The sequence below is a fragment of the Typopeltis vanoorti genome, chromosome 7 (assembly GCF_054136105.1).
Source record: "Typopeltis vanoorti isolate ZY-2024b chromosome 7, IOZ_Tvanoo_1.0, whole genome shotgun sequence".
Classification (NCBI taxonomy): Eukaryota; Metazoa; Arthropoda; class Arachnida; order Uropygi; family Thelyphonidae; genus Typopeltis; species Typopeltis vanoorti.
Window position 1 is genome coordinate 137,936,996 of NC_143555.1, and position 14,575 is coordinate 137,951,570.

At 36.8% G+C, this 14,575-nt stretch overlaps 1 protein-coding gene across 1 annotated transcript in view; it reads left to right on the forward strand.

The window, feature by feature from the left end:
* Positions 1–14,575, forward strand: part of LOC150105113 (disheveled-associated activator of morphogenesis 2-like) — a 575,640-nt gene that overhangs the window by 290,057 nt on the left and 271,008 nt on the right. The window contains exon 13 of the mRNA XM_090396160.1: positions 8,486–8,608. Coding sequence (XP_090252286.1) covers positions 8,486–8,608 — 123 coding nt within the window. The remainder of the gene's footprint in view (positions 1–8,485; positions 8,609–14,575) is intronic.

The window sequence follows — 14,575 nt, forward strand, 5'->3', positions numbered from 1 at the left end:
GTCAAAGATTCATTGTGGGAGGTACTCACTATTGCATACAATGTTCATCCAACCGTGTCTTAAACTGATTCAATGTGTCCACATCCACAACACACTCAGGCAATGCATTCCACTCACCAAACATCCTCCATGCAAAGAACCTGCTTCTCATTCCTTTGCTCACACCTTATACAGTTTCCAGTAATGGTCTCTTGTTCTACTCCCCTCTCACATTCTATGAAAAATCTCTTCCAAGTCTACTTGATAACAACCCCTGACCAGCTTATATGTCTCAATCATATCCCCATCTCCTCCTCCTATTCATGAGGCTCTGTAACTTACATTCTCTTAATCTGTCCTTGTACTCCACATTCCAAAGACCACTGTCCACCTTTGTAAATCTTCTCTGCATCCTTTCCAACATATCCTCGTCATCATGAAAACCCGGCAACCAAATCTGTACACAATAATCCATATGAGGTCTGATCAAGGCCTTATAAAATGGAATCATAACCTCTCTATTTCTTCATGTCAGGGTTCTCCGCATCATTGCCATTGTTCAATGTGATGTCTTCGCAACTTGTGCAATGTGGTCCCTGAATTTCAGGTCACTCCTAGATCTCTCATCTCCTCTACTTCTGTTATAGTTTCCCCACTAAGTGTATACTTTGAATCCCATGCTTACCAAATCTCAAAACCTTACACTTGGCAACATTGAACTGATAGTTCCACTTACCTGCCCATTCATGCAATTTATTCAAGTCCTCTTGTAAGGCATTAACATCAGCTTGACTGTGCATTTCTCTCCACAGTTTTGCATCATCAGCAAACACCTGGATTTCACTAGTTAAACCCAACCCAATATCATTACCATACAAATTGAACAACAATAGCCTCAAAACTGACCCCTGCGGCACACCACTGGTGCCCTTTCACTTTCGAGATACTGCATCCCCATATACAACTTTCTGTTACCTATCCAACAGCCAGTCACTGATCCAACACAGAAATCCAATCCCATCTGTTTCAATTTATTTAAGAGCTTGTCTTGTGGCAGTCTATCAAAAGCCTTTGCAAAATCCAAGTACACTACTGTATATGCATCTCCCTTGTCCAAGGTATTTGTCACCTTGTTATAGTACATAAGTAAGTTAGTGAAACATGATTTCCTCTTAACAAACCCGTGCTGATAACCACAGAGACTACTGCTGTTATCACCCCATTTCTGTATCCTGCTTCTCGCCAATAGGACCTTCACCACAACTCCAGATATATAGACCGGCATATAATTTGAAGCTACAGCCTAATCACCGCCTTTATGCAGTGGAACAATTTTACCCTCCTTCCACTCGCTTGGAACCTGTGTTGGAAAACTCTTGTTAAACAGGCATGCCAATGCTACTGATAGTTCCCTGGAACATTCGCTTAAGATGCGTGCTGATATGTCATCAAATCCTATCGCCTTATTAATATCAAGGTTATTTATTTCCTCAAATACCTCCTGCTCACTCACAATTAAGCTATCCTCTCCTATGTCCTCTACACTTAAGTTCCTCATGATTCCACACTGATCAGGATGAAACATCCTTATAAATTGATCACTGAATACCTCAACAATGTCTTCTGCAGCAGTTACCATTCTACCAGTTTCATCCCTTAACTTCATCTTTCCATGATCATTCTTCCTTCTACTTGCCACATATCTATAAAAAAACTCTCTAGAGTTTTTCTTTGCCTGGTTTTGCCAGTTTCTGCTCATACTCTACTTTTGTTTTCCTTACTAACTGAGTCACTCTCCTGGCTTGTTCTTTATGTTCTTCATGTAACTGATTACCATTATTTATCTTGTACTGTCTTCAAAATACTTTATTTTTCCAGATTTCATGCTGAAGCTCCACATTCATCCATTTTACACCTACCTTATTCAGCCTTTTGGCCTTTGGAATACATTTGTATTCCAAAGTAATCACCTGATCTTGAAGTAATCACCTGTATAGCCCCAGGTGATTACTTCATGATCACTTTCGCCAACTGGAGGAAAATGTGAAACCTCTCTAACAATTACATCCTCTGGTGAAATGATGAGATCTAGGACTCTTGATCCTCGTGTGCCTTTCTTTACATGCTGCCTGAGATCGTTATCTCTCAAGAACTCGAGAAATCCATTTTCCTTATTCCCAAATGCTATCTCTTCATTCCAATCTATACCACCATAATTAAAATCACCCATAATAATTATCCTTCCTGTGGTCACTAATCCAAGTTGATTATACATTTCTATATCACCACATTCCCAGGGCTATAGCAACATCCAACTAAATATGTCTTCCTATCAATCTCCACATCACCACACTGCCTCATAACCATTGACACTATTTCCTCCTTTCATGTTCTACCTTATGTGGACTTAATTCCCCTTCTATCATCAGCAGCACTCCCCTCCCTTCCTGCCCTTTCAATATCATTATTACGATATCATCTTCATTCGAACATGTTTCACTTATTCCAATGATTTTGGGGTGAATAAACTTAATCACTGAAACTATTTCATCCCCTTTTTTATTATTATTATTATTATTATTATTATTATTATTTAGGCCTCCTGGAAGTCAAAAGACTCATCATCATGGGAGGTCCTTCCTAAGAAACACAAGTCTATCAAGACTCATCTTGGGAGGTCCCTCCTAGGAAACACAAAATCTATCATACCACTCCTTAACTCATTGATAATTATCACTCTCACCACTCTATCAGGCAGTGCATTCCACAGCTCAAACACCCTCCATGCAAAGAAACCACTCCTCACCCTCTTGCTCACAGTTTCCTTTCGTAACTTCCAGGGATGGTTCCTTGTCATCACTCCTTCCTGCTGTTCAACCAAGAAAAAGAGCTTCCCAGTTTCAACCCTGTAACTGCCTCTCAACAATTTAAAAGTCTCAATCATATCACCTCTCCTTCTTCTATCCATCAAACTCTCTAGTCCACATTCCCTCAGCCGATCCTCATAACTAACATTGTACAGTCCTGAAACCATCTTTGTTTTCCTCCTTTGTATGCTTTCCACAGTTAATTTATCTGCTTCCAAATCCTGGGGACCAAATCTGAGAACAATAGTCTAAGTGTGGTCTGATCAGTGTTTTATACAATGGAATGATAACTCTTTTATCTCTGCGGTCAGCATCCTTCTCATTATTGCAGCAATCCTCTGTGTTACCTTCACCACCTTTGCAATATGTCCCCTGAATTTCAGGTTTCTATCAATCATCAACCCCAAATCTGTCTTCCCTACTTCCTCCAGTAAAGCTCCTCCAATAAAGTATGCAGTGTCCCATTGATGTGTTTATTTCTGATACTTCTGGCATTTGTGAACAAACACAACAGTTCATTTTTAGGTCTAAAACCAGTCCCATCCAAGCCATATGTTGGTTGTGATTTCGCCACTACAATGTTTTACAATATGTCTTCTGAATTTCATCTCCCAATTACCCACAATCCCTAAATCCCTAGCTTCACCATTTTTATGGAGTACAGTTTTGGCAGTGTTGTAAAAAAAAAAAGCTTTCAGCTTTTATCCCAAAATGTATAACTTGACACTTTTTCCACATTAAACTTCTTTCCATTATCTTTTTTTTCCTACTGTCAGTCTATTTAAACCATTCTGTAAACTCTCTACATTGCCTTTCTGATTTGGATCATCAAACAGCTCATTATTTCCCTTCAAATCGTATTCTATATACCTGATGTACAAATTAAATAGAAGTGTTCCAGGCATGACGTTTTACAGCTTACTACTAGTCATCTGCCTTCTTCCTGGATTCTGCTCTGCTGTATACTATAATTATTAGGTATCTCTCCATCAGTCATCCTCATATCCTCAGCTAACTTCATATCATCCACCATTTCCTTCAATTTGCATGCCAGATTTATTTCCATGTTGTATTATGTCAAACACCTTTGCAAAATCCAGCATGATTATTATGTTGTCATTCCCTTTATCCAACTCAATTGTCACTCTGTTATAATTATTATTATTATTATTATTATTTCGGGCAACTCCAAGGAGTTGACAGACTCATCGAGGGAGGCCCTAACATCATGTCAAGAAGAACTATTCAACATTCACACAGTATCTATCATACCTCGCCTTGAACTCATTCATGGTCACAGCACCCACAACAGACTCTGGCAGCTTATTCCATTCATTCACCGCTCTCCAATTAAAAAACCTAGCTCTAACAGCCCTGCTAACCACATTCTTGCCCAGCTTCCATGTATGGGCCCTAGTCCTCCCACCACCACCAGTACTATTCTCAAAAATATCTTCTGGATTAATCTTATAGAAACTCTTCAGTAATTTGAATGTCTCAATCATATCACCCCTTTTCCCCCTATCAACCAATTTTTGCAACCCACAAATATTCAACCTGTTCTCATAAGGTTCATTCCACAGACCTGCTATCATCTTGGTAACTCGTCTCTTGATTCTCTCCATCTCCTCCCCATCAAGAAGAAACCCTGGTGCCGATATCTGGGCACAGTAGTCTAGATGTAGTCTTATGTCTCTACTTGTTAAAGTATTTTTCAGCAACCAAGTGATTTGATGAACTGATTTAGCCACTTTTGCAGTGTGGCTAAATCAATGTTACAATCATCAATCTCCTGGAGTACGGTTCCACCAGTGTGATATACTGCTGCTAATCTTGTCACTCCAAAATGCATAACCTTACACTTTGCCACATTAAATTGACATCCATTTTCCCTAGCCCAGTCCTCCATACTATCCAAATCATCCTGCAAAATTGCTCTACCCAACTTTGTATCATCAGCAAACAAGTGAACACTTCCTCTCAGATCCTTTCCTATATCGTTAGTGAACATATTGAAAGTAGTGGTCCAAGAACAGAATCCTGCAGCACACCACTAGTCACAAGCCGTCTTTTGGACTCCACTCCTGAATAAACCACTCTCTGGTATCTCTCCATCAACCACCCTCCTATCCAACTCACCATAAACTCTATATCCATCCCCATCTGCTCCAGTTTACTGATTAGGTTTCCATGTGGTATCCTGTCAAACGCCTTGGCATGTTCCAGTAGAATCACTGTAAACCCACAACCCATATCCAGTTCAGCCATCACTGTGTTATAAAACACGAGCAAGTTACTGAGGCATGATCTACCCTTCACAAAACCATATTGTCCCCCATACAGTAACCCATTTTCATCTATCTAATCTTGTATTCTTCTCTTGACTAATTTCTTCAAGACCTTAACAACGATTCATGATATGCTAATCGGTGGGTAATTTACAACAGCAGTCTTGGAACTTCCTTTATACAGTGGAACCCCCCCTCTTTCCACCCCTCGGGACTAACCCAGATCCGAGACTCAAATTAAACAGAATGGTCAAGGGTACTGACAATTCTTTAGCTGCTTCACGTACAACACGAGCTGGTATACCATCCAATCCCACAGATGTATTGACATTAAGGTTTTGCAATAGACTATTCACCTCCACTTCATTCACCACAATTCCCGTATAATCTCTATTGGCTCATTCATTTCTGCAATGTCACCACCTGGAAGATATACTCTTGCAAAGTGCTCACTCAGTAATTCAACTATATCAACTGATTTGGTTACCTCCCTACCATCGGCATTCTTTAAAATCATTCTGCCATATACACTTTTTCTTTTACTTGCAAAATATCGAAAAAACTGTTTAGGATTCTCTTTAGCCTGCATGGCCAATGTTCTTTCATAATTATTTTTTGCTTTTCTTACCACACTCATTACCCTTCTGGCCTGCGCTTTATACCATTAATGTGCCTGCTGGTCACCTTTCTCCTTAAATTCCCTCCGTAGTTGTTTCTTTTTTTGCAGCTCAAGCTTAATGGTGTTATTCATCCATTTAACCCCTACTTGATTTATTATTCGGACTCTAGGTATACAGTCATCCATTGGTTCATGCAAACACTTCTTAACCACCTCCCATGCACTATCAACTTCTAGCCCTTCCAGTTGTACATGCCATGGCACTGAACCAATCAATCTCCTAAGCTTGTCATACTTACCAGCCCAATAATTCCACATGTACCCTGTCTTAATTGTAAATTCCACACCTTTAGCCACCTCCCAAGTCAAGATCCTGTGATCACTCTCACCAATTGGTGGCAACATGGTCATATTCATTACAGCCAAATTCTCAGATGCAATTACTAGGTCAATCACTCTCTGACCCTTGGTATTTTCCATTACATGCTGTTGCAGATAGTTATCCCTTAATAACCGCATAAAATCCAATTCCTTCCTCCCATGTGTCCTCTCCTCCTTCCAATCAGTGTTACCATAGTTGAAATCTCCGATAATAATTACCCTCCTTCCACTCATTTCTTCTATTTGCTTATGCATACTATCTCCACCATCTATTCCATCCCCTGGTCTATAGCAGCACCCAACTGTATATTTTGTTCTGCTAGTTTCAATCTCACACCAAATAGCCTCAAATGTGCTCTTTTCTCTATCCTGCAGTTCCACTTCTATTCTTCTTGGCTGGAGCTATCATCTATAACACTCCTCCCCCCATTTTATTCTCCTTGTCACTGCTGAACACACCATACCCCTCACATTCAATTCCACTAGCTGTGTCATCTTCTGTCAGCCATATTTCACTAATGCCAATAACCTGTGGTCTGGAAATGCCAACCAAGGCCAAAAATTCTTCTTTCTTTCCCTAATACTTCTGGCATTTGTATACATGAACTGAAGAGTCTGATTTGTCCCATCCCTATTTTGATGCCTTATACTAACTATCCCATTCTGATTTGTGGTCTTTCCTACTCGCTTGGGCATATTACACACATTCACATACTCAACTGTCTCCCTAAAATCTGCATATCTACTGCCCCCCCCCCCCTTTAACAACTCTAATTTCCCTGATTCTGCACATTCACTTCAACTACATTCGACAACACCTTTTCAAGTAATGAAGCGAGTAAATTGTTAAGTCATGCACCTTCACAAAGCCATACTTCACTCCTTCATAGAATATCATATTCTGGTCCACCTATTCTTGAATTCTTTTTTTATCAAATTTCTCCAATACCTTTACCACCACTCCAGAGATATTAATTGGTCTATAATTTGCTATTTTCTCTGTCTTGGTGCCTCTTACGCAGTGGAACTAGTTTGCCTTACTTCCACTCCCATGAGACTTTACTATAGTCGAAGTTTAACTTAAGCATCCTAGTCACTGCAAATTCCAGCTCCTTCACACATTCTGCAGGCTTTTAATTGCCACATAGCAAAAGAACTCATTGTGATTTACTTTCATAATCTCCTTACAATGCTGGTCACCCTTCCCCTTCTTGCATTTGTCTTGTACTGCTTGTGAGCTTACTGATTACATTTCACCTTATATAGATACCACAGTATTTTCTTTCTTTTTTTTTGTTTCCATTTATTTATTTATTTTTTGAAGCTCCTACTTAATGACACTTATCATTTATCTAACTCCTGTGTGATCCTCCTGACCTTGGGTAGTCTAATATTGCTTCCTTCAGACTTCATTACCCATGTACTACTAACTTAATTCTTATGCCATGGCACTGCTTCTGGCTACCTCCTAAGCTTATCATAATCTTTGTACCTAATTCCACATATATACTCTCTTCTTAACTGAAAATTTTATGTTTGATAGCTTCCCAAATCAAAATTGCACTGTCCCTAATCAGAGACAGTGTGACTACCTTGGTTATGGATCCTTTGATGTTATCATCAGATCCAGCACTCTCTCTTGCACACACCTCTGATTTCCCTCTATCATATGCTCTTTCAAGCAGGTATCTCTTAGTAGATAATAAATTCTATTTCGTTATCACCATCTTTCCTTCTTCCAATCTCCTAATCCAAAGGAAAAAAAAAAGATGAATCAATCATCCATCTTTTAAACTTAAGGCACATGATGTTTTTATGCCTGATATCATTATAGCATTTTATACTTGGTTTTGAGCTGGTGGACAGTACAAGCAGGAATTGCTAGAATAAAAGTTTATAATATGCCATATAAGATCCAAGAACTACTATAAAATCCAACTTTTTCTAAGAGCATGAAGTAAAAAAATACTGTTAGATGTGTAATCTTGTGATTATTAAAGAATTTTGAATCCCATATGGAATTTTTAATTATAAAAATATAATTTACTGTAATTGTAAAAACAATTGTAACTGTGATTGCAATTACAGCATCTAAAAATTAGATCAGCAAAGGAGGTAAGATACAACTTAACTTGCCTTCTTATTCATAAATGAATTACATGTTTATAGATATCATATAAATTTATTTAGGTGTGATATGTTTATTTAAATCAGTTTAGAAATGTAGCATAAATAAACCTGTACTATATTGACGTTTTATGTATAACTTTTATCAAATTTTACTGATTCTGATTTTATAACACAAACGATTTTGGATTTTATATCAGTATTTTTCTGCCTTGCAATTTTAGGAAGACCTTCGTTCATTTCTTAATAAAATGAAATCAAAACTTGAGAAGGAAACTGTTGGTCACTTAGAAGCCAATCAGAAAATAGCTGAATTAGAGTATCGCATCAATGAACTGACCACACTGGTAAGCTTCAGAATCTTTAGTGTATATGTGTATGTGTGTGTGTGTGTACACACACACACACACACACACACACACACACACACATATATATACACAAATTATTATATATATACATACACACACATATATATACACACACACACACACACACACACATTTCAGTTTTACAGTTATATGAAGAAAACAAGCTAATCATAATTTTAAAAATATGTTGGTTTCATTAAACTGGTGGAAAAATGTGTCAGCATTCATTTTATTATAATAATAGCAATCTTTGAATGGATTATGGTAAATATTCACTTTACCAATGGTATTTCAACTTTAATTTACTATTTAATGCATTTTTGATTTAAATACTGCATCTTTATGTTTGTTTACATTTTTGTCGATTGCAAATGACCATGTATGGTCTGTGTGTGTGCATAACTTTTGATAAATTTTAGCTTTTTATAATAGATCTGTGTATACTTTATAGTAGTGAATGATAAAATAGACTAGTATCTATATATATATATATATTATGCATTCATGACATACTTAACTTTTTCTTAATTTTTTCGATATTTCTAAGCTACGCAGTTCATCTGCAAGTTATTTTAAATTGTTGCAAATCTCAAAAAAATTTCCAATATATTTCTTTAAAAAAAACTGCATATAAGTGGACTATGCAGTTTAATCTCTTGATCTTCTAGGTTCAACTGTATATATATATATATATATATATATATATATATATATATATATATATATATATATAATAAAAAGGACTATAGACAAGCTACATTCCTTCCTTACTCTTCTATTTATTTTTATATATTTTGTAGATGTGTTATTGGTTTTTATGCTATAGCATTATTTTTATATACATTGACAAATACATTTATTTATTGTAAAGATAATTCAATTTTAACTTATGCTTCAAGCAGTTTGTTTCTTTTTACTATATATAAGGCTTTTTCTAATCTGTGAATAGATTGCTTTCTCTTTATTTATTTATTATTATTATTATTTAGGCCTCCAAGGAGTCAAAAGACTCATCGCAGGAGGTCCTTCCTAGGAAAGACAAAGTCTATCAAGACTCATCGTGGGAGGTCCCTCCTAGGAAACACAAAGTCATACCACTCCTTAAACTCATTGACCGTTCTCACTCTCACCACACTATCAAGCAATGCATTCCACAGTTCAACCACCTTCCATGCAAAGAAACCACTCCTCACCATCTTGCTCACAGTTTGCTTTCATAACTTCCAGGGATGGCACCTTGTCATCACTCCTTCCCTCTGTTCAACCAAGTGAAAAAACTCCCCAATGTCAACCCTGTAACTGCCTCTCAACAATTTAAAAGTCTCAATCATATCACCTCTCCTTCTTATCACTTTATATCTCTACTCATCCATTTATCATCCTGGCCCTGAGTATGCAGTCTGCTATTGCCTCTCTCAAACAATCCCTGACCACTTCAAGTGGTCAGGGATTGTTTGTAGAATGTCATTAGGGAATGGTGTCACCATGCCCTACTGATATTCTTTCCTTGTAGTTTATCAAGGCATGTCATTGTTTCAAGTTGCCTACTAAGCTTGTCATAATTACCGGCTTTACAGTTCAACATAAATTGGAGAAAACAGGTTTTGGCTATAGAATATTAGCATAGATAAGAGGATGGCTGACTGACAGATATCAAAAAGTGGTCTGTCGGGCATTCAAGTCCACAAGACTTAAGGTAACCAGTGGTGTACCACGAGGATCAGTGCTTGGTCCACTTTTATTCAATCTATACGTTAACGATATTGGGAAAGATTTGACAAGCAATACAGCTATTTGCTGATGATGCATAGATAGGTAGGGTAATCAGGAATGCCGCTGCTATGCAGTACTTGCAGAATGATTTGAATAGGTTGGAATTGTGGGCATGGGAAAATGGACAGTTCAATGTCAGTAAATATAAAGTCATTCACTTCGACATAATTAGATATCCAATGTCATATTATATTGGTGGGATAATGCTTGAAGAAACTGATGAGGCTAGGGATCTTGGAGTGTTAATAGAGAGGAAGTTGAAGTTCAGGGCCATATAGCAAAGGTTGCAAATACAACTCAAAAGATAATTGCAACTGAAATGAATGATTACATGTAACGATAAGGATGTCATTTTGCATCTTTAGAAGGCCTGGTAATAAGACTCACTTGGACTATTGTCCACAGGTCTGGTTTCAGTTGTGATTCTGATATATTGGAAACAGTGCAAAGGAGAGAGTGTTAAAAATGATATCAGGATTGTGGATTACTGATTATGTAGACAGATTGAGTATTTGTAGACTGCAGACACTAGCAAACAGCAGAAAGAGGGGCGATATGAATGAGACTTAAAAGCTTCTGAAAGGGTCATACAGAATTTCAATTTATGGAGGGGTGGGGAAAATACAAGAGGATATGCTTGGAAGCTGAGAATGAATGCTGCTAAGAAGAGGGTGGGGCTAGATTTTTCTCTCATATGATGCGTGATTGTAATGGATTGCCATTGGATGTTGTGAGTACAAGCAGTGTGAATGAATTCAAGAATAAGTATGATATCTGGTGATGTAGTATGTGGCCTTCCTCAATGAGTCCCTGACTCCTTGGAGGTCTCGTGTAATAATAATAATATCCCATCCTGTTCCATTTGCTTGTAACAACTGTTCCAACAGAAACTGTCAGGTCAGGTGGAACAGATCTCTCCATTTCTTCCTATCCTCTCAAATCCTTCCTTCACAAACACTGTACCAAATCAGGTTTATTTTTTCTAGATCTCTTATCTGATCTCCTTACCTCTTTTCCATGGTTTTCCTCTTGGTCTCTTCCCCTCAAATTTCATTTCATATCTTCATGGTATTCTTTCTAAATTAATTCTCATTAGATATCCAAACCACTTCAAAGTGAAAGAGTTTATAATCATTTCTTCATCACTTTTTAGTCCTAAACTATTCCTAATGTCTACATTCATTATTCTGTCTTTCCTTGTTTTTACCAACATTGTCTTTAAAACTTTCATTTCCATTGCCTGTATTCTATTGATGTCTCCTTTGTTAGTATCCATGTCTCTGCTGCATAAGTCACAATGGGTAGAAATTAACTTGTTATCAAAAGCTTGCACTTCGGACCTCTTCTTCTTTTCAGACATTTTCTGTGCACTGCTTGATGAAGACCTCCTCCAGTTCTTTCCACCTTTCTCTGTTCTTGGCAATGGTTGACCAATTTTCCCCAACAAAATTTGACAATTCATCACTCCACCTTCTTTTAGAACGTCCTCGGCCTCGTTTCCCTCTTTTGGAATCCCGTTTGTTAGTATGGTGGTCCATCGCTCATCTTCTCTTCTGGATAAATTTCATGCCCATTTCCATTTTAGTCGCTTGTGGTGAAGAATGATGTCAGTCTAGCTTCTTATCCAGGTGTTTCGCTTCTTATCTTTTAATGTGATGCCTAGCATCAACCTCTCCATGTTTCTTTGAGTTGTTGCTAGTTTGCCAGTGCTTTTGTTAGCAACCACGTTTTACAGCCATATGAGATGACTGGAAGTATACACTGGTTGAATGTCTTCCTTTTTAAACAGAGTGGGGTATGCACTTCACAACCATATGCTTGGGGAAGCAGTGTCCTAGGTTCAATTCCCGTCAACGACGTGAGGAGCTTAAGGATCTTCCTCAGCCATAGCCAAGTTAGCTGGTCTTGGGTATGGACAGCAGGATTTTCCCCCCTACTCTCCATGTCCATGTGGGATGAAAAACCCCAGATAAAGGGGGGTTTTATTGCACACAGCCAAACTGGCCCCGTGAACATACACGGATACAGTCAGGAATACTTAAGATAATCCATCCAGCCATAGGTCTAAATTGTCAGCTATGCTGGTCCTGAGCCTGGATAAAAATAGGGGGGATTGAGGTGGTGCCGTACCTCCCCGTAAAAGGGGCTCACGGCCATTGAATCACCATACGAAATGAAATGAATGAATGAATGAATGAATTTTCTGAATACACTCCAGGCAAGTTGAACTCTCCTATTTATTTCCTTTTGGAGTCGACAGTTTAGATCAATGAGATGACCTAAGTATATGAAGAGACTCTTTCCAAGAAATTGTTTTCTATTATTATGCTGTTTTGTGTTAGAAAATGAGTAAACATGATTTTAGTTTTTTTCTCTGTTTATTTTTAGACCAACTTTTCTACTTTCATGATATAGGTCTTCTATCATTATATTAAGGTCTTCTGGAGTGTTTGCAAAAATTATGATATCATCTGCATATCTTAGGTGTGTTAAGTTTCTGTTATTAATTTTTATGCCAAGGTTTGTCCATTTTATATTATTAAATATTTCTTGAAGGACTGCTGTAAAGATTTTGGGTGATAGAGAGTCTCCTTGTCGGACACCTTTTTCAATTGATATTTTATTGCTACTCATGTTAAGTTGGATTGTTGCTGTGTGTATATTGCCTAGAGGAGGTCCATATATTCTCCAGGAACTCCCTGATTCTGGAGTGATTTGATTATTGCATTAGTTTTGATGGAATCAAATACTTTTTCATAATCAGTGAAGGCTAAACAGAAAGGCAATTGGTTTTCTTCTGCTTTTTCTATTATTTGTTTTACTGCATGAATATGATCAATTATGTTAAAGCCTTTACGGAATCCTGCTTGTTCTACTGGTTGATTTGAGTCCAGAAGAGAGGTTAATCTGTTTTTTATTAGTTTTGTGAGAATTTTGTACAGATTAGAGAAAATACTAATTGGTCTATAGTGCTTTACTTCTTCTTTGTCCCCTTTTTTAAATAACAGTATCAGAGTAGCATCGTTTTTCCAGTTTTCTGGTATCTTCCCTTCTTCTAGGCATAGATTTAGTAAGTTTGTGACATGGTGAATTATATTGTTTCCTCCCCATTTAATTAATTCTATGTGAATTAGGTCTTCACCAGGACATTTTTTATTTGTTTTAATGCTTGTTTTATTTCATCTCAAGTGAATGGGGGGATGAATTCTATATGCGATGGAGAAGAATTATTTATATTTGATTTATGTATTGAAAGATCACTATAGAGTTCTTTATAAAATTCTTCTAGCCTGCTTAGGATTTGTTCTTGGTTCCTTATTGTAGTTCCATTCTTATCTTTTATTGCAGTTATTTGACTTTTGCCAGCTGATAAATGTTTTTTTATTATTTTCAGTTGTTTCTTTTATTTTTTTAGTGCTATAACATCTTATTTCATCTCTCATCTTTTTCCTTATTGTTTTGCATAGTTCTGCATAATTATTTTAGAAATTAATTTTTGTCTTGTTTCATATTTCGCCTCTTTTTTTAGTAGTTGTAAGGTTTCCTCTGAAAATTTATGGTCTTTTTGTTTGTTGCTTTTGAATTCATTGGCTGCTGAAATTATTACTTCCGTTAGGTTTTTGCTTATTTTATTTATGTCTTCTTCTTCAAATATATTTATTAAGTCTAGTTTTTGATTGAGTTTTTCTTCGTAATCCTGCTTGTTTTCGATAGATTTTAAGTCAAAACTTCTTGATTTTTTGTTGTTTAGCCATTTTATTCTTTCCAGTTTGAGGTTTATTTTAATTTTAGCTCTCACCAGTCGGTGGTCACCTTCCTGTTTTTACTTGATTTAGTACTGAGGTATCTTGAACTATTTCTTTATTATTACATGGTATATAATCAATTTCATTTTTTATTTCTACGCTTGGACTTCTCCATGTCCGTTTTCTTTTTTTTTTTTTTTTTTAGTAGTTGTAAGGTTTCCTCTGAAAATTTATGGTCTTTTTGTTTGTTGCTTTTGAATTCATTGGCTGCTGAAATTATTACTTCCGTTAGGTTTTTGCTTATTTTATTTATGTCTTCTTCTTCAAATATATTTATTAAGTCTAGTTTTTGATTGAGTTTTTCTTCGTAATCCTGCTTGTTTTCGATAGATTTTAAGTCAAAACTTCTTGATTTTTTGTTGTT